Source organism: Castor canadensis, chromosome 3 (genome assembly GCF_047511655.1).
Source record: "Castor canadensis chromosome 3, mCasCan1.hap1v2, whole genome shotgun sequence".
Classification (NCBI taxonomy): Eukaryota; Metazoa; Chordata; class Mammalia; order Rodentia; family Castoridae; genus Castor; species Castor canadensis.
The window spans coordinates 165,415,554-165,441,910 of record NC_133388.1 but is presented as its reverse complement, the minus strand read 5'-3'; the positions used below and the strand labels follow the sequence as shown (position 1 = coordinate 165,441,910).

The following is a 26,357-nucleotide window of genomic DNA, read 5'->3' as shown; positions in this document are numbered from 1 at the left end:
CTTAAGTCTATGTCATCTTTTTTGAAGGCTTTTTGTGAATCCTTCAATAAATGTTTGAATTAACTAAATTAAATAATGTCAGTGTGGGTCTGGGGAAGAAGTACAGTATCTTGCATGGATATGTAAATTTTATTTATAAGTGAATTTGCAGTGGGCTTCAAATACTCAAGAACATAGTAATTGTTACAATAGTTGATTTCATGTGCCTACCTTTCCTTCTCATTTGAACCTAGTTAAAATCTTGCACATCACTAAATTTAAAGGAATGTCTTTAAATCTCAATCCTTCTCAAAAAGGATTACATTACTTCTGATTTTCTTCATCTTCTTTGGCCACACCTCATTAGTCTTCCTTGATACTGGTCTTTGTCTATCCTTCTGTTGGAACTATTTCATGGATTGTTGTGCCACTTGCATGAACAACCTTCAGATGCTCCATCAAGGACTTCTAGTTTGTTTCATCAGAATGGAGTAGGAATAAAAGTAAAGCTAAGTGCAGTTTCTTTCAGCATTTTTAGGATTTTTTTTCCCCAAGTCCTTAAAGTTGTTTCTCTGCACTTAAATTTTTAGTGATGTTCCTTCATCAGGTCTTTCAAAGGGTTCAACTATTTTTGATAGAAATTATACATAAATATATACATATATACACATATATATGTACATTTATATATAAAAACATTTTGTGGCTTAGACAATATTTAAAGTCAAATAAAAATTGCAACAAGCATCACTAGCAAATATACAAGTGACTACTCACATGATTCTTTTCTAAAACTGAACCTCTATTAGTTTGCTAGCACAGCCATAATAAAGTACCCAAAACTTAAAAGACAGAAATGTATTGTCTCACAGTTTTGGAGACCAGACATCCGAGATGAATGAAGGTGTCAGCAAAGTTATGAGGAAGAGGTTGGTCCATGCCTTTCTTTTAGCTTCTGGTGGTTCGCTGGCAATATTTGTCAACGTCTAGCTTGTAAAAGGATCACCTCATTTCTGCCTTCATCTTCACCTGATGGTTTTCTTGTGTGTGTGTATCCCTATAGATTCCCTTCTTAAAATGACATAGAATAGATTAGTTCATGCCAGTATGACTTCAACTTAATCATAGTTTCAACAACCCTATTTCCAAATGACTCACATTCTGAGTTACTGGAGGTTAATCCTTTGACATGTTAATTTTGGGGGCCACAGAACTCAACCCATAACAGCCTCAACCAGTAAATTTTAGAGAGGGGATGAAAATCATACTTAAGAGAACTTCTACAATAAGCAGTTGATTAGTGAATTTTACCATGGGAGCAGAGAGCAGGGCGCTGTAAAGAATTTGTTGTCATATATTTTGGGAGCTATGATATAGTAATAAAATTGATACTGTATTATTCTCCAGTAGTGTGTTTGAGGAAAAGGTCATTGCAAGGAAATGCCCAAAGAAAATTAATCCTGAATTCATTATCCTTTGACTTGAATTTCTCATTTAAATTTGTATAAACAAATTAGGTGTTTGCAAACTTTAAAAGAAGTCATTATCTAAATATCCTAATTCCTATTCTTCTATAGCTAAAGAAGTATAAATTATGATAATTAAATGGTATGTTTTATGTACTCATCTATGACTTGAAGAAGTTATGTGTCTTTCTAAATAGCGATCTAACCTACCTTCCATTCAATTTTTTGTTAACTTTATGCATGTCCTAATTCTGTATGAGGATGCAAACTGGAGTGAGGGAAGATCAAGGGAACTTTTTGACTATGTTCATGGGGCATTCTGTTCTACAAAGAGTGAAGCTTTCATCTTTTAATCCTATATCCACTTAACTACAGTACAGAAGATTTATTTTTACCCCCTCTTGTTTCATAAAGGGCTCAAAAAGTCTAGTGATTTTGACACTTTGTTCTAATATTTTTCTGGCCCTCCCGACATGCACATACACACGCACACACACAGACATACACATACTCCTCCCTGCCTCATTTTCATATGGACACAAAGCCTTGGGATAAAATGATGGTTCATTATAGTGGTACAGAGCTCTTATCTTCATCCGGCAAGAGTCATTTCCTTCCAAAGATTGAAATGCAAATGTGAAAATTAATGATAACTGCATTATCTGATAGCAGAGATAATACCAATTCACTGTCAGAGTAATACACAGTCATTCTACGATTTCCTCCGCTTCTCACAATATTCTTCTTACTGTCAGACTCTATCTATGGTTAACTATGTTTCATAGGTGTCTGTTAATTTACTTCAAATGGCATTTCCCAGATCTTATATCTACCACATTTTCCTAATCAAAAAGGAAACGAAATCAGAACTGTAATCTTCAAGCCCTTCTTTGGATTAGTAAAGAGGGAGAGAAAAAACTGTATCATTAAGTGTGAGCTAAAGTGGTCTTCTAGCTCCCATTCCACTTTATGCAAAACACTCCCCATCTTCCCAGTTTAATTTCAGACACGAAGCAGAAGGAGCCCGAACATCTGCATGCATCATCCACAACGCTGAACAGCAACTACCAGAGGCAACTTATTTATAGGTTTCTTGACCAACATTTAGTCCATGTGCAACAAGTACACACAAGTAAGTTTACCCTTGCATTTATTTACATTAAAATTACTTAGCCGAATTAAATCAGGTAGAATGGAACATAGTGAACATAGCCTTATGGTGGTTTTTACATAGCAAAATCATTTTGCAAAATTAATTCGCTGTTCTAATGTTTAATGAAGACTCCTCTGGGAGCCAATGTATTGGCTACTAAGGCACAGTTGCCAAGAGGATAGTAAAAGTAATATTGGGAACAATTTATTGAGTACTGGTAAAGCCCTGAGCTACGTGCTTTATATGCGTAAAATCTTACCAATGATGTAATTACTATTATTTGCACCATTTTATAAGCACTAAGATCTTGGAGAAGTATTAGCTTTCTCAGAGTCACACAATTTATGTGATAGGCCCAAGACATACACAGTGGAAATGTTTTTAATTTTCTTCCCTCATCAAACTACCCCTCATCAATTTACCTGTGATGGATACTCAGACTCTGAAATCAACATAGAAAAGTTCTGATGCTTTATAATACATAATTTATGAAATTATTCCTAATTATATTCCATTAATTCATCACATTATCAATACCCGTTCTGATTTTTCTACTTCATTTAATTGAAATGATTCAAGGCTTAATACACAAATATTAAGGTATGTTTAAATAAAATTATATACTTATCTTGAAAAGTTCATGTCAAAGAAACTAAGTAACTGCTTGCACAAAATTTATATTTGTGTGTGTGTGCATGAATGCACATTATTTAGAGACATGTGTTTATTTGTCCATCATGGTAAAAAAACTAGCTCCATTCTACATTATATGAGAGAAACTAATTTATTCCCTATTCCCAAGTGCAGAGTGTAACCATGTTTTAATGTAATCCAGAGAACTGGCATCCTTAGAGTTGATGTAACTAAGATGTAATTTTTAAGGTGCTTATTTCATAAAGATGATGATGGATTTATAAGGATTTACTTGAACTCTTTGTTCTGTATCTCCTAAATCCAAGTACCCAACTAGGTACCTCTGGCCATGGAAAGTAGTCCTAAAGATTCTCTTATGAGAGAGAAAGCTGGAGATGTAGACATTACTTTCAAAATAAGATCAGCACTCCAACTACTGGTCAATCTGCGAATCCAGAGTTCCTAGGGTAAGGGAACACCACCAACATCGAGCAAGTCCCGTGCTCTTCTAAGTGCCTGTATCATGTGTACACCATCTCTTTCAATGTTTAAAGGTAGCCATTATTATTCCCATTTTGGAGATCAAGAAACAGGTTTGACTGGTTAACATGCCAGAAGTCACAAGGCCAGATGTATCAGCAGTAAGTGCAGCACAGATCTGTCTCGAAAATGTGTACTCATTTTCTTCCTTAGTGCAGCCTGTTCTCTCCTGGCAGCACTAAGATCCGATTACTGCATCAGTGATCTGAACACTACACGTGACAAATTAAAGGAGAGAATGGAGTCAAGAAGGACAATGGGCAGCATCATCCTATACCTCTGCACTTCTCCTTAGCACTCTTCACATCGATCTGTACGATAAACGCACAATGAACATTCGTTAACAATAAAATACACTAAATGACTGGCAAGCTGAAGAACTTATGAGGCTGATAAAGAAAAGTAGAGAAGACAGATCAAAAGACAAAGTAATGATCAACAAGTACTATATGAGTTAGATTCCAAGCAGGGAAGTGTCGTTGTAATTTTTTAAAACTAAGGAAGAACAATGGAATTTGAAATTAGGTATGTGAAATACTGAAATAATGAGGCAATGACTTTTATTCTGGAGACTTGAACCCTGCTAGTTTAGTGTATGTCTAGCTTTCTACTCAAACTGAGAATGATTCATAGTGACTTAAAGAATGGTTAACTGTTGTTTTACAAGCATTCAAGCATTAAAGAAATTCACCACAGAAATGTTTACAAACATAAGATAATTTTCTTTTACTGTTTAGACTCCAACTAATCATAAGAGTTAAGAATGGTGTCAGTAATTATGGTTTCTGAATGCACCTATTCAATGAATAACAAATAAGGGAAAACATTTCTACACTGAGGAATTTGCATTTGATAAAATTGGTGCCCTTCAGATAGAGGTTGATTCATTATTGCAACTGAACAATCAAGAAAGGTTGTGCAGTTGTCTTCAATCAAACACTTAAAAAATAAGATAAATCCCAATTCATCTTAAAAGATGTCAGCTCTATGCTTCAAATTCTTTAGATAATTTCCTCATCCTCTGCTTCTGTTTCTATTTTTAGAGAAAACTGTCAGTCTTAGGTGACCTTTGGGTCTTGGTGGGAGGGTCTTAAAATTAGGAGACCTTGAAGTCTGACCTGGCTCACTACCTCATGTCCAAACCAATAATTTGTAGTTGAACTAAAAATTAAATAAACTAAATGCTTAGTACTATAAAAGTTTACTCCTTGTGACATCAAATATACTACTAGGCAATAAAAATTCTGAGAAGTTTTAAAAGTTCTGCTTCAAGACTCAACAATCCAAGGCGTTAATAATGATCATCAACATTTTATGTATGATTGCATTCAATTTTGTGAAAATTGTTTATAAAAATTGTTAACATTATTTTCTATATTTTGAAACGAAGAAGCAGGCACAGAGAAATTAAGCTATTTGTCAAAAATCTCCCAACTAGTGAGTGACAAATCCAGAGCCTGTATCAAAACCCCTGGAATCCAGGCCAGTTTTCTATTTTCTACTGTGCTTGGAACTGACACCAAAAGATGAAGTTTTCTCCCTTTCATAAGGCAGAAAGTGTCAATGCTGGTTTGTAAATAACAAAGTTTGGGTGCCAATATGGTAACATTATTGCTTAGGTAGCAGCAAAATTATAAAGAAATTTTCCACACTTTTTCAGAATTTCCTGATTGAATGAAATCAATGACTATCCTACCTTGAAAACTAACAAATATCCAAGAGAAATTCTTTTGTCAGTAATTAACCTCATTAACTTAAGAGGTTTAAAAATAATAGAAACTTTCTTTTGCTAAATTCCTATGAAGAAAAATATGTAATTGGTTTTTATAATGCACAAAGAGAAATTTTTCTTGTAAACATGCAAGAGACTGACATTTTCCTTTTAAATTTTTGACATATTCACATGTAAGCCAGAACAGGGTGTAAGTTTTTACTTCAAATTCACTAAATTAAAACTTCATTAAGTCAAATACATAAGTTAAATTTAACTGAAAATTGAAAAGTCTCATTTTGAATGACAGCATCATTCTTTACCTTGCTTACCCTCCCCCACCACACACTTTTTTCTTTTAGCCAATAATGTGACTTCATTTCTGGAGAAGCTTCCTGAAAAAGGTTTAGCAGTTCATCATACCACACCCCCCCCAAAAAAAATTTGTTACTCCCACATCACTGTGGGAAAACTGTTAGTTCTAAATAAAAAAGAGGAAAACCTGCCCTCATAAATTTGCCCAACAATGAGAGCAAGACAAAATGCAGCACTTTGCAAGCAATGTATCTGAAGGGCTATCTAATCTAATTTTAAAAGTAAAATCTTTTCTAAAGATATGTGTATCTAATTCCATAAGAGCTATAAATAACAAAATCTATGTACTCTTTTAAAGTTATATGTTACCCCCCCATAGAAGAACTAAGATTTTTCCAAAAATCTTTTTTTCTTTTTTTTTTTCTTAATCAGTGGAGTTCTTCCCTATATTGAGAATTCAGAAGTATTATGCAATAAGGTAAAAATGTCAGAGGTCTGCATTTTCTTACAAACTCTTAAAATATAGTATTATAGTATTTTAAACATAATACAATTGGATCCAAAATCTTGTATGGCATTATGCTATATAGTGTGCAGAATACAAACATTTGTGTGCATCATGAATAACATTAGAAATGACATCATAATAATCTGATACACTGTATCTTCATTTTTGTTTGCATTATATTTTCCAGCTGCTGGTTTCAGAAAATTACCACTGGAGTTTCTCTCTTCTTCATGCACAGCAGACAGCAATTTGCAAAGTCATGCAAGGGTGAAAATGTGATTGAAATATAGGGATCTTTCTTAATGAAAAATGTTACTGTCTTGAAAATTATAGCTAAAACTATTTCAAAACTCACTTAGATCCTCAAACCTTAAGACGTAATGGTTTCCATTTATAAACATGCCATCAATTGTAAATTACTTAGCAAAAATTATAAAGGTTATTTCCTACAGAGTTTTTATAAGCATTACATATGTATGCAAAGTTATATTGGGATTTCAATTAATTTAATCATTTCCTGAAATGATTAAATGGCAGGTTCTTTAAATACAAATTTAATTTGATTCATATAAATGAAAATGTTGCCAAAACCTTGAACGAAGGTGGGCATCTTTGGATATTTTCTAAATTTATAAAAACATGTTGAGGTCCAATCTATGTCTTGCTACATCACTGAACTGCAAAGGAAAGGTCTTTGAAGTTTTATTGCTTCTGACTTACTTGTAAGTTTTCAAATTGTGTTTGAATTGAATTTGGATGCAGCTTGAAGGTTCTCCAATGAAAGAACACTCATGCAGAATTGACTCATTTTATGTGAGTATGAAAGAACAAAACAAAGGAGACTTCAAGTAGATGTGACACAATGGTTTTTAAGTTTATTTAACAAAAAATAAAAATCTTTAGATAATGATGTTTATTCAAACTCCAGTGAAATCAGCATCCACAAAAATGGTTGTTTTTTTTCTTTTTTCCATATCAGAGTTCAGAGATGGTAAGGGCTTTGTAAGGTAAATAAAGTTGAAGGAGAAAAAAATGTGAATTCCTAACAAAAGCAAAATATGGTTGAATATTACATTTTCCTGTCCTACCTGGTCCATCCCAGTCATCTGTCTCAACTCCAGGTGGTCCTGGTTTTTCTGATTGTGTGTCCCCATCTGATTCTGCTGTTTCCTGGATTCCTTCATCATCTCCTGAAAAACACCAACATAAAGAAAAAGAGAAATGATCAAAGTCGTCCATTTGACATTCACATCCTTGTATAGAGATGTTCTTATCATGTCTAATTATAACATATATTGTCCTTATACTGAAATGACCATGACTAATTATTTTGGTAACTATTGCGACTTATCACTAAGGAAAACCATCATTAGCTATCAATCAATAAATAAAGTACTATAAACAATAAAGAACATTTCCATACACATTTTCATTTGGGGTTAATACTATACATAAGAAAACCAAAGAGCAATGCATAATTTTTCTACTACTTTGAATACAGAAAACCTCAATTATTTGTTTCCAAATTATAAATTTTTTATACAGGCAGGAAACAGAAAAATATTTCAGGGTGAGACATATTTCTGGTTCTGGTTGCATTTAAGATATTTGGAAGCTTTTTATTCTTCCTTAGCTTTATGCTTGCTAAAACTTGAAGTTATATCCCTCTGTACTGGACTTCCTCCTACTTCTCCCAATCTAGAAACTAAGATTAAAAAGTCAGGTCATCAGGAGGCTCATGGCATCTTCTCTGTCTGGTGAGATCACTGGATATTTCAGTTCTTAAATCCTTTGAATATCACCCTGCATATTCATGAGTGTTGAACTAATGCCATGAAATAAGCAGACAGGTATAACCAGAATCATAATGCTAGTGAGGGTAGAGAGTCTTAGTGTCTCCCATGAGCTGAATGCTTCTCTTCCTACTGGACTCACTGGACTTTCCTCTCTCTCCACCCTGTTTTGTGCCCTATGCATTCTGACTTTTATGGGTTCCATCAATGGGCTCTGCTCTCTTTTGATTTTGGGTTGAGTTCATCCAATGGAGGCACTAATGGCAGATCAGAGGAACAGAGGGCAGGAAGAGAGAAAAGTCAGGTGCTTGTCTCTCAAAAATCTTTTAATCCTTGATGGTGTCCTGCTGTGGCTGCACTGCAGATTTCAAAATGTTGTTTGATGGCTTCTTCATGCTTCTTCCAAGATCTTGAATTAGCATTCCTTCCTGTGCCTCTTCAAACCAGATGTGCTAACAGCTTCCTACTGCTGTAAGCCCTTGGACACTTTCTATCTCTTATTGGTTCCCTTAGCTCCACCCACAGCTTGTACCTTGTCTCTTCACTAAACTCCCTGTAGTTAAACCCAGTTGATCATACCCTTACTGACACACTTCATTTTGTCCCAAACCTCATACTATTTTCATGATTTGGGAACAATCACCACTCTGCAATATTTTGTGCACAACTTTCTTTAAATTGATTCACTTTTTACATTATAACTTACTTTTAAAAATTTAAGTAAAAATGAAACTTATTTAAAAAACAAAATTTATCACTGCTATATATGGTTATCAGTATCATATGCCAAAATAGAAGTGAATTGTGATGACAGAATTAATAAACTTATAGATAACATAATCAAATTCCAGTTACTATGACTGTTTAGACCCTAAATAACTGGTCTGATTGGCTTGCATTAGAAAAGAAAACAAAGAAGTACTAGTTAAGTAATGGTAACATGAAGTAGAGATTTGTTTTCACTGACATGCATAGAACATAAGAATTGTAAACTTTCTCATAATAGATTCAATACTATTTCATAAAATATCCATATAGTACCTTAATCTTCTTGACAATCATCAAGGATACCTGACCTTTCCACAACTTTATTTTTCATTGGAACTAGAGTCAAACTGGACTCTTATGCGACTGATCTTAGGGTTGCATTCATATAGACTGAGTGGAGTTTCACTTCTCTTCACAATGCCAGGGAGTACACAAAGGGAACTGTGCTCTCCCCAACAGTGAAAAATAGAGAATACAACCTATAGTTTGTAAAGGAGCATCCATTCCTTTCAAGTACTTTTCTCATTTCTTATGAATCCTGAAACACAGGGATTTGAGCACCTGCCCAGTTAGATCAATTTGATGTTTAGGAAACCAATGCATACATGGGGTCAGTAACTTATTCATGGTCTTATAGCTACAATACCAGTGCTATGGTTTGGATAAGTGTCCCCCAGAGGCCCACATGTTAAAGGTCTGTTCCCCAGCCTGTGGTTCTATTGGAGGTGGTGGAAACTTGAAGATATGGGGTTTTCTGCTCATTGGAGGCATGCACTTTAAGGCAATGTTAGGATCTCAGGATCTTCCTGGACTTTTTGTCCATGAGTTCCTATCATGATGTGCTGCCTCACCATAGGCCCTTTTGTTGCTTGTGCAACAAACCAACCATGTACTGGAACTCCCAAAACTATGAGCCAAAATAAATATTTCCTCTTTTTAAAATGACTATATCAAGTATTTTGTTACCATAACAGAAAGGTGACTAACACTAGTTTCTGTATAATCTTCTCAGGCTCCAGTAGTAAGTGTTTCCCATTCATCTAAACAATAACAGATTGAAGCAGTTTATGGATTCTTCTTTCCTTGGTAAGCAGAACAGTAGGACTATGGACAAGCATAGAGAGGCATCACACAGGCCACCTAAAACAGCATTTTGTACAAAATTAGAAGTTAAATTTAACTCTCCTAACTGCCAGTCCAGCATTTTTTGCCAAACATTCTTTCTCTTTTCTTCCCGTCCTCCCACAGTTGAAGAGAGAACTATGAACATCTGAAAAATAATTCCAGAGAAACCCATTAATAAGCAAGCATGAGGCCATGATGTTAGAAATCATATATCCAGAGGTTCAGAGAACAGGGTAGAATTTCAGCAGATCCACTTAATTTACAGGTTAAGTTTTTATATTCAGATATTAGCTGCATCATCCTTCTGTTCACACAAAGGAGTAAAACTTCCTGTATTTTTCTATTTTAATTGTTGGAAGCATATGGTGCCATGCAGAATTTAATTAATAGTTAACATTTATGATGCTTATTTTTGAAGATGGAGTAAGAAATATGGAAATTTAAAAAGCAGTACTTTCTGTTAAGGACCATATATTTTAGTTGAGGAGACAGGCAATGTACAGAAGAGAGGTAATCACAAATAAAAACCTAACATTAAAGCAGTTCATAAATAATACTAAATGAGGCCACATAATGTATAGAAAATCCACGACCAGAGCAAAAAACAAGACTGAACACAATTAACTTTCAGGTTGAAGGCCATGGAAGGCACTGGAGGTATTTTAGTGAAGTGACTGATATGATACAAACACAGTAATCAACATACATTCACTGAGTTTCCATGAAAATACCTTGTCAGATCTCTGGTCTGAGTCCTCCCTTTCTGACTCCATAACAGCATTCCTGATTCATGTCTCAGAATTCCTCCCAATGTTTGTGAGGCTACAGTTAAGTCTATTCTCAAATATTTATTAGGCAAATTACATATATGACAGAAAAATATGGAAAATATTTATGAGTGCATTTGGACAAATATATTGCAGGGTAATAAGAAAAATTAGAAGTTAAAGAAAAGTATTAAGGCAGGTACCAGTAGCTCAAACCTACAATCCTACCTACTTGGGAAGCTGAGATCAGAAGGATCACAGTTCCAGGCCAGTCCAGGCAAAAGAGTTTGTGAGACACCATCTCAAGGGGAAAAACCTGAGTACACACCTGGGATCCCAGCAATGGTGAGAGGCATAAAATAGAAGGATCACAGTTCAGGCCAAGCTGGGCAAAAAGCAAAATTCTATCTCAAAAATAACCAGAGCAAAAGTGGCTGGAGGTGTGGCTCAAGTGGTTATACCACCTGTCTTATAAGCACAAAGCTCTGACTTCAAACCCCAGTACCACACACACACAAAAAAAGGTACAGTCAAATCAATAAAAATAAGTATTCAGTCAAATTGATAAGTGATCATATATGCTGAACAAAGAGTGATGCAAATTGTCCTTTTTAAAATCATTAGAATACTTTTTGAGTTGCAGGCATTTAGAAAATAAAACTAGTTCTTTCTTTCATATAATTTGTAGGCCAGTTTGAAAGAGTCAGATTAATAAATCCATAGGGACGTGTACCTGGTATGATACGAGCAGTTCATGATATGCCAAGAACAAACAAACATAACACCTACCCCATATTTGGAGCCATGGAAGCTTATTGGAGAACAGAACCAGTAAAATACCTAAAAATTTGGTGGCACAGTTTTCTATGAAACTGAACTCTGTAGGTTTAATATCTTAAGGCTCCATGATTGGAAGTAATTTTCACATTAAAATAGAGGCCATCCCCCCCAAAGATGCTATATGAAAAGGAGGGTCATAATTAATTTATTGTGAAGGATATATGGCAGCTTAAAATTGACAGGTGGCCAAACTAGACAGCTCAATGTACGAAGAGGAGGATTTAGCCTATGCTTTAAGATGTTGAAGAAAGATAGCTTGAGAAATATTCCTACTTTATGATAGTTCACTAAATAAAGTCCTTTCCTTATTCAGTTTAGGCCAAATTTACCCATGATCCATCTTATCCAGTATCTAGAAAGAATGGAAAATAGAATGACTACAGATCTCAGCAAAAATGTGATATAGAGAAATTTGGTAAATCACTCAAAATGAAAATACCATAATTGAATATATTATCAGATTGATTAAGGTTGTAATTTCAAATAAAAAAACTTTCATTAAATGTCATTTAACTGTCAAATCAAAACTATATAGCTTACATTTAACTCATCAACATCTGGAGCAACATTAAGTATTGATAATATATATCCATTGAATAATGTGTTCTAATTTGTTTCATTATGCAGCACATATAATTAGAATCACTGAAAATAAATATCTCAGAGTATATAGTTAAAGAACCGCTGTAAAGCAGTTAATAATACACAATTAACAGATTAAAAGAAATTCATTTTGTACCTATATTGAGCTAGTTATGGGTAAGTATGTAGTACATATGACATTAATAAAAATAAATTCTGTGGGGAATAATAGCTTAAAGAGTTAATGCCTTTAGTCTTAAAGCCTAATTATTTAGTCAAGTTTTGTTAAAGAAAGAAAATCATAAAGAGAAAGATTGTCATAACAAGAATGTCACATGAAATGATACATGTGGATACAGAAAATGAAATGGATCAGAATTTATTTTATATTTGTTTCAAAATCTGCTATAAGCCAAACACAAAATCAAAAGAGTGAAGAAGGCATAAATCATGTCATCAAGCTAAGATTCTATGTTAAACCTAGACCTGAGCCAGGCATGGTGGCACTTGGCCTGTAATCTCAGCTACTCAAGAGGCAGAGATAGGAGGAATTTGGTTTGAACTCAGTTGAGGAAAAATTAATGTGAGATCCAGTCTGAAGAACAAACTTTAAAAGCAAAAAGGAATGGGGAGTGTGACTCAAGTAGTAGAGTACTTGCTTAGCAAGTGTGAGGCTCTAAGTTCAATCCCCAGTACAGCAAAACCAAACTAAACATGACTGCTACATCTTGAGCCCCATTCATTAATACACACATTGCTAAATGTTTTATGAACGTCAAAAATTCTGTCAGATATTCATAGCCCTGTATTTCAGAAAAATGAAACAGGTGACAGAAATGTGGAAGGATGCCCAAACATATTGATAGAGAGTATCAGAGACAAGATGTGAATCCAGGTTATTCTGACTCTTAAAGACCATGCTTGTCAGCTCTCAGAACATTGCAGTTTTGGGGTTTGAGGTGTAGGTCAGGGGTAGAGTGTGTGCTTTATCATTCATGAGACCCTGGATTGGATCCCCAGCACCAAAGAAATGTGTGTGGTGGGGGAGGCCATCGCAGAACATGTCTTCTGCATGGAAAGCAGCAAAGGCAGTAGAATGTGGCCTGAGAGATGCTTTCTCCTCATCACATATAGTCTGCTTCTTCATTATGCTACATATTAAGCTGAAAGGTTTAATGGATTTAATCTTTATAAGCACTTGTTTTTAAGACTTCCCATTTTGCTTGGCACTTAATAAAATCTGCTATATATACATGATTAATCAATAACCATTGCTCACTGATCAGTTAGAAAATTAGACTTTGGTCTCACTCTTTTTACCATAACCTACTGAAATATCATCACATTTGCTAATTAATTGCTTTCAGCACAGTATTTCTATTTAATAACTAAAGTATGTCACACTTTTCAACTTTTGGGCCCTTCATCTTCTAACTTCATCTCAGGAAGCTAGTTCCCATTTTTATGGTAATGTTTTTACCTAATTCATTTTTAATCTTTTTACTAATGAAAAATGAAATGATTAAAAATAATTTAATCAAATAGGAAATCTTTGAAGTAGCCTTAAAAGACACTATTTTCTCTCACAATAAACTCACTTCTTTCCTTTCAATATATTTATTCTTGGAGAAAATTATAAATAGAATTTTATTTTGATATTAGCCCTACTCCAGCTTGATTTCAGTGGAATTGATTTCACTGACTGTCACTTTTTTTTTTCACTTTTATCCATTTTTGATTCTCCTCTATTTGGAATCAGCACCATGGAGTATCTTAGGACAAATGGCATGAATAATTACTAGCAAAGATAATAATGACAAGTTTGTGAAGATATTTCTTCAAAAGCTTTATTGGTAGGAAGAGAGAAAGGGGTGCCAGAAGAGAGTAACAGAAAGAGCTAGGAATGAGTTTGACATCCATTCATTTACTTTTTAAATTCTTTGTTCACATACTTTTAAAATAGAAATTTCAGTGTGTTTTCAGCAAAGCACAAACATATTCGCTAGAATAACTACTACATATATCTGCAGACTAATTCATAAAATGATGAAGCAGAATAAATGTCAAGGAGTAACAAAATCTATAATATTTCTGAAATTATGGCTATGGAGTTAATGGTTTTCCACTGCAAGATTAAGCTCTTTTGTTGCCCTTTTAAAAGATATCATAAGTATTTTGTGGGCCTTTCCATTTTTCTTAGTCTGGTTTTCAGAACCAATGAGAGCCCTTTACAAGGAAATTGAAGGTGTTATTGAGGAACAGAATGCACAGCATAAATGACTTGGGGAAATGCACTAGAATATAGTCTTTGAAACACATGAAACAGCATCTCTAAACACCGTATTAGGTATTGTTGGTAAGGTGGTAAAGGCAGTGGTTGTCCTTGGCAAGCAAAAATAACATCAAAAACTCAAACAAACACCTTTTCACTGAAAGTTAAATACTCCTGTGGAAATTAAAAATTTGCCACATTCTGAGGCAGTCTCTCAGCACAAAACAGCAGCAGTGTTTGAAAGCAGTCATGCAAGCAAACAGCCTTTCTCAACCCTGCTCTTTTAATCCATGTAGTTCCTATCAATATTAACCTCTTATAGAAATTCTTGTACAATGTAACTATTGAACTTTCTTGACTAGAAGTGTTACTGGAGCTGTTAGTCATCCCTATAATGTGTTTTGCAATCAGCTAAATCATCAAAGTATTTTTTAACAATGAACAGTTCAGAAGTGACAGATCTACTTTCTTGTTCACAACTGCTTATCAGAGAATAGATATCACATATGTTTTCCAGGTGCTTCCTATAGTTAGGATACCTTCACAGAAGCCGCTCATGAAAGATAAGGTCATAAAAGAGATGAAAAATGTGTGAGCTTCATACACTTATGGTTTTATCATCAGACAAGATAGCTTTGGTTAAAGGACTGTAGCAGTCAAAAACAGAAAACTGCAGCTCATATTGAAGGACGAGGACATTAAAGTTTAAGATTCAGTTTGTGTCTGCTTTGCCTAATAGACACACAATATTGTTTGGTTGAAAATAATTATTTAATTGTAGATTATCCAGGAAAAAAGTCATATTAGATTAACTCTACAGTGCCAAATTATACACACAGTCATACATCCAGAAACTAAAATAAAAACATGCTTTACCTACTTATGGAAATACCTATAAGGAAATCTAAATCTTTCTGCTCTTTGGTAAGGATAGGTCCATTGTATTTGTGGATCCCAATGTGGTTTTCTGACTCAGGTCTCACTTTGACCTATTATATATGTTTAAAAAAATATACAGTGTTGCCATGTTCTGAATAGTTATATGCAGCATATATTAAATGAGTGTGATTTCCTTATAATTTACTTGGGTTTCCCCCACTTAATATGTCATTATCTTAACAATAGCCTTTTTCAGGCCCAAAAATATGAAAAATTAAACAAATAAAAAGAATAGAAAACATGATTATCAGACCCCAGATGAAGAAAAAATGCTGAAACAACTGGTAACAGCAGTTCATGGCTAAGTTTAAATTCCTGCAAGTAGTGTATGGCTGCTGTAAATTTGTAGTGTTTTATTATAGCTAGTAAAGAAAAATGATTAAAAATGCTAATGTGTATAGTAACTATATCATATGAAAATCACAATTAAAGTATTGGTAACACAGGAGGAAAGAGAATGATTTATAAAGTCTTTCTAGAGCACTGAACTCCCACTGAATTCCTACTGTAAACATCATCCTCCAGGTGAAAAGGGTTTTGCTCATAGCTCAAGTTCACTGAAGATCTCAAGCATAAATGAAATTTACATATGAACTAAATTAAGCCAATTTCTCATCAGTACATCACTCAATAATTCATATTCCTCATTATTTCTCCTAACGAGCACCTGGAAGGGTCAAATATACAAATGAGTGTATGTATGGAGGGAAATGACAATTTACTTTAAAAGATGTTTCTGAGATAAATATATTTTAAAGTTTGTATTTCAATAATTTTTCTTATTTTCCTTTCCTCTCTACCCAACAAACTAAAAACCTTACTACAACAAACATCTTGCCAATTGGAGGATCCTACATAATTAAGACATTTTTTGCTCCAAAGAAACAAGGCACCAGGTCTATAAATGAGGATCTTCTGAACTGTAATTGACATCCACTGATCTTTCTTCTGCCATCGAATAATCACTGTTTCTTCAGTTTACTGGCCTCCATCTTTGAGTTTCACACCCAATATTTACTTCAGAAAAATCATGTCATCAACAACTAACTACTAACAGTCAAAGGGAAAGCCAAATCTCACAACTCTGAAACTGTCCCCATATCAAACCAACCCAACCTACAGAGAACACACCAATTAGAAAAAGTTATGATATTTGACTATCACTTTCCATACTCTCCCACTCTTTATTCTTTGATTTTTAACAAAATGATTCATTCCAGAGAGACTGCTTCTCTCTCACAATCCATGAATATGATTAATAAACAATCACTTATTACCAGAGTAGTCTAGTACCACACTCTACTCTTTTATAAACAGGGCTTTATCCAAAACACTAACGCTGAGATGTAGCCAATGGATAATGCAAATCATGGAGGGAAACCAACAAACACTTCAGCCCATATCTGAATGTCTTTTGTATACCATTAGTTTCAACATCCAAAGGGTAAATGACTTTCTGTGCTCACAAATCAGAGGTACCATGTACTTTTTTAAAAACTCTGTTTTACCTGTTGTTTAACCAATGGAATTATATCTTACTCCTTTGCTTTCTCTTTATATTATGGCTTATGAGAAACTCAGTTTTGCATTTAACGCTTTAGCTTTCAAGATATTTATTTCCCTCTCTATGCTGCCTCTATTATGTTTTGTCTTTAGCTTTATGATCACTGACTCTTCTGGTTCCTCTGACACATAGCTGTTTCTCCAGGGTCAACTTATAGGATAGTCCTGTTGTTGTCTTTGCATCCTTACTAAGTTCTTGTCACCAATATTCTGGAACCCTATAAAATCCCTTCTCAATTAATTAGTTGATGTCTCATCAAGATTTGATTGCAGCTCAAATGTCACTTTCTTAAAGATAATTCCACTGACCTTCCTTACCAGGTCGAATCATCCTTTACCACAGTTTGATAAATGTTTGCCACCCAAGGCAGTGTAAATTCCAGGTTTACTCACTATTGTACCCACAGCTTGTCTCACTATGTCTGATTTAGCAGGTGTTCAATAAATACTTATTGGACTGGTTAAAGCATGAATGTTGAATGCACTCACAGTCACTGGGTTTTGCATAATTAATTATATCAATAAGCAAAGCAAGTAAAAACTATGCATTGTATGTAAGCTGAATTAAGAATTGGGCATATGGTCAACCTGCTAATAAAGACCAATTTTCTCATCCTGTTTTAGTGTGGACCATTCTATAATACTAAGTTCTGGACAATGAGATGTAAATTGAACAGCTCTATGGCTACTTCCAGGAACCTATTCTTATAGCTAAACCCAATACTAATAGAGTTTCCATATCTGTGTGGGAAAAAAAATCTCAGTTCCTGTCAGTCTTACCCTTACCCAGATTCACATCTAGCTTCCAACACTGAGGATAGCCCCATATCTGTCCCACTTGGGTTCTTTTCACTGCAAGGTCTTCCCACAGTGCCTCCTCCCTTAATGCCAGCCGGAGGTCCTTGGCTGGTGGTGATAACACCAGAAAAATACAGATAGCACTGACAATAGCTTCCAGATTTTCAAAAACAAGGGGGAATTCTTTCTATCTCTGCTTCAATTTTTAACACAGCACTTTGAAAAATCAAGCTTTTCATGAATGTCTGTGGTTTCTTTAGACTAAGCCAACTTCTCCTATAACAGTAAGATTTAGAATTTAAAAATCTAATATAAAACAAAGACATTTTAGGAATCTTATTGAAGGTTTTCCAAAAATTATTGGTAAGTTGAACCCAAAGTTAAAACATTCTTGATCATTGCTTTCCTCTATAAATTCACCACTACTTACTCCACTTATTTACTGAGGCTGGTTTTGTGGGACTGAAGCTTATACAATCTGGAAGGTCTCAAACATTAACAATACAAAGTTATAACTATAAAATTAGATGATGGGTCTTGGAAAGTCATATGAAGTGCCCTACAGGTCAAGCATCCTTAATGTCATAGAAAAATATGATTCTGAGTAGTAACTATAAGTAAAGGTCAGAACTACTTTTCTGCTTGAATAAATGGTGCTGCCCAAACAGCTCAGATGTGCAGAAACCACTGCAAAGCCTGCCTCCACATTCCGAATCAACATGTAAAGTTTCCGTGAATCATTCGGGTTTCACGTCTGTTCCACACTATTTTAAACTGGCTTTGGATACATTATTTGATATAAAAATAATTAAATAATTATAAAATAATCTGGAAAAGAGAATAAATATATCTAATATTTAATTGGTGATGTTAAACATTTGTATAACAGCTTCTGCATATTATAAAATTTTTCAAAGTATATTTTTATTAATTTGATGTGTTTTTAAATTTCCCAACACAACTACCAGTATCACAGAGTAAACATGTCATTATTTTCCAAAGGGAGTTTTCCTGAGGATATAAGTTATTTTTGTCTTTTACTCCCAGGACCACCCCATATTTTTGTAGAATTGTTGTGTCTTGCTAAGAATGACTACATTTTGGTATTCCCTTTAGTAGAAAGCCACTGTGACAAAATCTAGGAGTGCAGAACCAGGATGAAATGAGGCAGATCATGCTGGGAAATGGTTTCCACACTAGAACACTGTATATTACCATCATCAACCTTAAGAATGAATACACTGCTCCCCTAATCAACCCCGACTTAACATTAAGTATATATAACCCTTTATATATATTCCCTGTCTCACTTGTGCATATATTTTCCTTCCTTTACTATGTCACTTTATGTTTAGGAAATAAGATTATTGTTTACAGAGTCCTTGTTCTGCCTTTAAACATGCATGGCGAGGTAGGGTCACTCACACATATCCATGCTTACACAATCAAAAATAAGCAACAGAGCTTCTCAGTGTTGGTAAACTAATTTGAAATGTAATTTTTTGCATTGCAAAAAAAAATACAGTTTATCCAAGACACCAAATGCAGTGTCTTGTGCTAATTCTATGCAAAACAAAAATTATATCAAATATTGTTGTTAAGTAGGTAGAGGGGCTGTGGTTTATACAGCTGAACTGTAGATCTCTAACTTGATAAACCTATGCCTTTAATCCTCAAATAGACCTTCCCTTCTCACTGACAGACAAATATAATCACAATGCACTGTCTGTGCAATTCCACTTCCCATCTCTGCTATGTGCATAAGACTTGGTGAGATACAGCCACTGTCAAGTTTCCGAGCAGTTCCTTGTCTAATCTTTCTACTTCTCTAGATCTTTGATACAGAACCTGTTAGAATGTATTGCTTACTTTTCCAGTTCCTATGTTTATCTCACTTCCACTCTGACTTACCATCTGCTGCACTGCCTTTCCTTCAGAAAAGTGAAACACTTTCACAGTGCCCAGAGCTTGCCCTGCAAACAATGCCCTCTTCCTTCCTTCCTTTCTCTGCTTTTTATTTAGTCTTATTTTGTGTTAAGGTCAAAGTGTTTTAAAGAGTTCACTTTGCAAACATTTCTACAGAGCTGAAATTCTGATCCAAATAGTTATAATGAATTTTTAAACATTCCTGCCATTTATTACTGGCTTTTGCCCAAGTACACACATCTTGGTGTGTCTTCACTCTTAAATTACCAGGGAACAACTTCACAAATAACAGGCAGTGAGAATTTGTGGCCTTTTGTCTTGCCACCAAAACAGAGTAGAATAATTATACACTTAGTATTGTGAATCTAAAGAGTTTTCAACACAATCCTTGCATTTTATCAATACACCAACTCTATTTACTGCAAACTGGTTTATATTGACAGAGAGTCTGTAAAGACTTTAAAGTACATTGCCAAAATGAACAAATATTTGAGCATACTTTTAATTCACTTACTTTACTCTTCTTATTTCTTAGTTTTGTATACATCCTTATTTTTGACTTGATACAACATATTTAATAAATGTTTACTATAGAATGCCAGGTAAAATATACCTTGAAATAAGTGAGATTTACACTTCATGTGTCTAGCCATCCTCAGATGTATTCATCTCCTTCTATAAGAATTATTCAATAATGAACATTAGAAACAAAATTATTTCTCTATTTTTGTTAAGTGCCACTAACCCTACTTTTAATCTTTAATCTTCAGTAGCTTCATGACTTTGGCCAAGGAAATTTTTGGAAATCACAGGTGAAAAATAACATCTATCCTGCAGGAAAGTAAACTGATTAGGATTACAGATGATGCACGCACAGCAAAATGTCTGACTTTCAGGTGCAGCCAAGAAATGAAAGTCGTTATTACCATTATCATGATTATTATAATTGATACATAGTCTCACTGCCATCTCTGGAATCTCACTGAGCTATAAAAAAGAAGCTGAGACAGCAATCTGCATTTGATATCTGTATTTATTGGTGTAACACATTCAGTTATTTTTACTTGACCTTTTAAGAATAACAAAAATGTGACTGACTTTATTACTATAACTAAATTCATCATACCATATCTTTCTACATTTCTCCTCACCCATTCTATGTTTAGGACTACCAAAGGTTAAGATTATCCCATCAGGTAATGGATGGGCAAATGCTTAATACTGCCTGTTGCTTCTGAAATAATAACAAAAACATTGAGAGAATTTTACATACTAATAACAAAATGTAAATATTGTGAGAAGATTAAGAGTTTTATAAAGCTCATTTGATTTAAACTTACAAAACAGTAATGCAGAACCAAAAGAATATTTTTAAACCATTTTTGATGTTTAAGGACAAAAAGTAATGGAGACAGTTACTACAATGTTAACATTTTATCATAAAGTCTAATGTTATCAATAGTCAGAGTCAGGGTTCTGAAACAAGTTAGTTCTATACAACTAAAATAAGTTAGCTACCCAGGCATTTCTAATACTATTCATACTTTTAATTTTCCTTGAAGCAAAAAAATAAATCATGAGTTAATATCTACAAATGACTGGCAAACGTGAACGTAGATCCATGTGAATTTGATTAAAAAACTTTTAAGGAAATCATATTAAAATAAAACCTTTTAATTTAAAGTAATTATTTACATGATCACAACTCCTTCTTAAAGAAATATGGGCTCTTCATTCAACTCAAAACATCACTAAGACAATGTAGAAACTAAAAAGAGGTTATGAATAAGTAGTTATTTTTATATTACTCAGTTAAATTTAATGATTAATTAATTCACAGTTTAGATTAAAAGTTGTAAAGTCAGTTAATAATGCCAATATCTCCTAATACCCAGATGGTTCGCTTTATGTGTGTATGTGTGTGTGTATTTAGAAGATTAAAAGGATTCTTATTCTTCTGACTTTCAACATTGGAGGGAAAACAAACCTAAATAAACCTTACAGATCAAAAAATGTTCTCACACTTGCAAAAATCTTAAACATTAACCCAAAGTCTAATTTTCCTAAATGGTAAAATATGGCTTTATATTAATTTTCATTTTTTTATTGTATAAAACAATGATGCTGATAAAAAATAAGGATATAACTAAAAATAAACGAATACCTCCCAACACTGTATATGTTTAGCTAGGCATAAAATGAAATATACTTTATTACAAAGTGAGATTATTTCAGAAAGTATAAATTAGGCAATTATATATTTTATCAAGTTCTAATATATTTTAAAAATCTTTAGCAGATTCCACAGGGGAGATCTGTTGATGGTCAGCTCACAGAAAGAGAAATAAACTTAGTTTCTCATATGCAAAGAAGTATCATATATTATCATATAAAACTCATATATATGATAGCCCATGAGTTATTTCATACACTGTATAAAATCAATCATTTTAACTGTTGAAATTTTCATGATGATGTATTTGGAATCAGAGTTGAGGTAGGTAGACAAATCTTTATCTGACCCTTACATGTGGAACACTGAATCATATACAAAACTTTTACACTCTGGTTCTATCAAACAAAAAAGATGTTCCCTGTCTTATAAGAACAGGGTTTGTTCAAATGTTCTCTCACTTTTCCAGCAATTTTGGTTTTAAAAATTCAGTCCAATTCCAAACAAAATCTACATTGTGGAAATTTTTAAGATAGCTATAAAAGAATGACAGCACAGTGTCATAAGGTATATATATTTTTCCATCTCATGAGATGAAAACTCAAGGTGATTTACTATTATAACCTCTATTTTTATCTCCTAAAAATAATTGCTTTTCACTTTTCATTGTTGGATAACTTACGTAAGAAAAACTTAAAATTTTAAAATACATTTTTAAAAAAGAGATGAAGGACTGGTTCTAGGAAAACATAAGGTTTGCCAAGGAACAATAATGTCATGTGGAGGGAGGGGGAGGTGGTAGAGAAGGGAAGCCAGGTCTGTGCCAAGCAAAGCTGGGGGCTGTTCAATCAGCCCTATCAGAGCTCCATCAGTGTCTCCACTCCAGCCAAATCCAGAGAAAACAAGGAGTCAAAGATTCAGGTCAATAAGCTTATAGGCGATTTGCACAAACAGCTCCTCCAGCAAGGTAAAAAACAAAGTCATATTGGCTTTTCTTTTTTACTCCTTCTCTTTGAACTCCCTGGTCCAAACACACTCTGGAAATGTCAATGTTATATGCAAGAATTTAAAGAGCTGAGGTTCTTAATCCCGTTAAGAATAAAGGAACAAAGTTGCCTATAAAGATCCCCTTCGTTACTGAACTCAAAGTGATTACAGAGCTGCCTTGTGAGGATTCTGATTCCAGTTACCCAGCATCAGAGAAGGCAGAAACACGTCATTAAAGGCATAATTGGGCAGAAAGGAACCACATTTATGGTAAAGGGCCTAGGAAATACAAATAGACTGCTAAACTAAAAAAAAAAAATTTTAACAAAAAAGAAACTAAGAGATAAAAGAGCATGAGTATTTGCTACTGAAGCAAATGAAAACAAGCAGTTATTATCCCCACCACCAAATCTCATAAAAGTGGGATGTTGTTTATTTCTTCTCAGAATTAAGGATCCAGGCAATATTTATCCTGCTTTACCTTCCCATTTGACAGCAGGAAGGGAAGTATTGATATCAAATCTATGTTCAAGTTTGCTTCATACAGTCCAAAGAGAAATAATAGCTTTTCCAGTTATGTCCTCATTTTTAAACAAAACTATACAAATTGACAGAAAGGAAGCAGGGTGGGGGGGTTAGGAATCATTCTGAGTCTAGCAGCCCAGATAGTTAAGCACAATGATGAAACTGTGTCTGATCTGCATACCTCTCACTCTTTATCTTTATGATTCAAGGATGTGGAAAGATGTAAAAAACACAGCTCAACTCTGCTACCACGGAAAGGAGCAAAGTGACTCATGTGTTCCTCAAATACCCCTAAACTGCTGTTCCCACAACAATAATGAGTCTCATCGAATCCTTGGCTACTGACTGGGATGATTCTCACTGGGGCTATGCGTATCTCCTGACAGCTTCTCCAATTTACCTTTTTCAGCTTGCTGCTTTACCCTTCACTTTCTGCAGGTTTTTCTCTAATAGGCATATACAAACTGTGTGCTGACCATGCGCTTCCTCCCAGGGATATACCTCAATGTCCTCTGGGGATCACAGAATACAGCTTCCTTTCACAGTCCTGTTTCCCATGCCTTCCACAATAGTGGGAATCCAAGGGATTCCTAGAGTACTAAATTGCACAGGTATGACAGAGGCACCTCCCCTACTCCCCAGCTCTCTGCTGTCCTCTTCTGGCTTCCTCCAACACTAGCCTCCTATGTCCTGCAGAGGTGACATTCTGGAAGCTCCCTCCTTTCCCTCCGACCTCCACTCAAAGCTCACCTTCCTCATCTATCTTTATAAAAACAGCATGTGTGTGCGGACACAATGTCATGCCACCACCAATTTACCTGCATTGTTTCTCTTCAGCACTCAGTATCACCCAACACATGCAATGTGTGTCTGATTTTTTTTATTCATCTCTCTCTGTTCTAAGATGAAGATCGACTTTTGTCTACTACTATAACAAGCTCCAAGAAGAGGGTGTGGCACGAACTGATGTTCATTAATATATGGGCTGAATTGTGTTGAATTTGATCTACTGAGCAGAATTAGAAGCTTCTGATCACTCAACTCTGTATCTGCTTATGTTTGCTTTGGTTTCATATTAACTACATTGGGGGCTAATGCTAAATCCAAGTCTGAGTAAACCAGGTTTTATGCCATTTTCTTTAATATGCCTTAATTTTTCTATTCTACAGGGTATTTAAAATAACTTTGGCTTTCTGCATACTACATATGTCATAATGTCCAACGTTACACTGCATGTCTCCTTGTTGTATGGCTTTCCATCATTCCCCCTTTTGTCAACCTTGATCTTTCCAGACTGAGACCTCTAACTTTAATTCATCTCTTTAGGGTATGTACCATACTTAGTGATTTCTCTGCGCATTCTCCAAATCTACATACTAGGACCAGAGTAAGGTTTTCTGTCTTCTAAAATCAACCTTGATGGCATTATTTTCCTTTTCCATCTGTTTAGGGATCATGACATCAGGGAACAATTTGTAAAGACACACAGTGACTCTTCTAGGTCATCACTGTTGAACTCAAAGTTATCACTCACATGTATCACTTTTTTTCCAATAATGCTACATTTTATTAGCCTACAAGTGAAATCCATTTGACACTTCTTCCTGTTCAAATTTCCTGTGACATTCTCTTAGAACATATACCAAGACATGTTTACTTCACTTCCATCATGAACAAGCTTGAATATTTCAGTAAGGAAACTCTTTTCCAACTAGTCTTAATAGTAAACCAGTTTTAGAATTGCTCCATACCAACTCCACTATGAAACTTACAGCTCTGAGTTTATCCAAAAATTGTTAATATATGAAAATGTTGCACTTGCTAGTAGTAGTGACATAACTAAAACTCTCCAGGATGCTTTCCTGACCACTTCTATTTTAATTTGTTAGTTTGCTCCATTCTACACATACATATACTTTCATGTCTTGTACATTAACCAGAAGAAAGGAAAATGAAATAACTGAAGCAAACAATTCAATACCACAGGAAATATGTAGCACTTATGGGCTCAGTGCTGATGTCTTCGTCATCTGTAAATTCAAGGAAATAATTCTTGCTTGTTTCCTTCCTCTCAGAGATACTGTTGAGGCAAGATGCCAAACAACCCAAACTCCTGAATGAAAAATAATATGAATTGAAAGCAGTACTTTATAGTTTGCTATTTTTTAACTATCAAGGTGCCAAACCAAGTTTCAACCATCTTTTAGAAAGACAGTTCATTTCTTTTTGAAGGTGAAAAAGAAGAATGTAAAATAATCAATTAATCCAAAGTAAAAGTGATAAAGGAAAAATATAGAGTTACCATACTGAAAGTTTAAGCCTGAAACCATAATAAAGACATCTCTGAGACATACTTGTATAATTACAAATTTTATATATTTACTCTAATAGAAAATTCAGGCTAGCATTGTAAGAGTAAATTAGATCATATCTAATCACATAGTTTATAATGGTTAACAGTTTTACTTAATAAATGCTTTTAGATTTGTAGAAAAACTTGGCCTTTAGCAAGAACACAGATGATATTAGTACAGAGCCAAGGAAAATATTACAATAAATTCGTAAAGAATCATTCTTAACATGGAAAACATCCTATATAAAATAGAAGCTCAATTTCAAAAGGAAGTAGAAACTTTACCTATGATAATATATGTCTTCATACAAGTACAGAAAGTAGAGTTTTTTTTTAAAAAAAAGGAAAGCTAAAATGGCATGAAATAGCTTCTATACGAAATTCAGTTGCTGAAATATGAATGGAGATAAATAGTAACTCCTATGTGTTCTTAGTAGTCTCCCCTAAAATTGTGTCAAAATATCTTACTTGAAGAATTTAGATATTCTGGCCATGTTTTGTGGCATGAAATTTTAAACTATCATTTGTTTAATAAGAAGATAGAATATAATGTTCAAATTTTTTATCCAGGAGAACCACTGAAGTAACTAGGTCATTGCTAGTTTTTGATTATGGCAAAGAAACTCCAAAAAATCCAATTC

At 34.2% G+C, this 26,357-nt stretch overlaps 1 protein-coding gene across 8 annotated transcripts in view; it reads right to left on the bottom strand.

The window, feature by feature from the left end:
• Zfpm2 (zinc finger protein, FOG family member 2) overlaps positions 1–26,357 on the bottom strand; it is a 423,670-nt gene that overhangs the window by 303,686 nt on the left and 93,627 nt on the right. For 5 of the 8 annotated variants that reach the window (XM_074069028.1, XM_074069029.1, XM_074069030.1 and 2 more), the window contains one exon: positions 7,394–7,495. In XM_074069028.1, the coding sequence (XP_073925129.1) occupies positions 7,394–7,495 (102 nt within the window). Of the gene's footprint in view, positions 1–7,393; positions 7,496–9,853; positions 10,007–26,357 lie in introns of all 8 variants that reach the window. The other 3 variants (XM_074069031.1, XM_074069032.1, XM_074069035.1) reach the window with 2 other exon arrangements.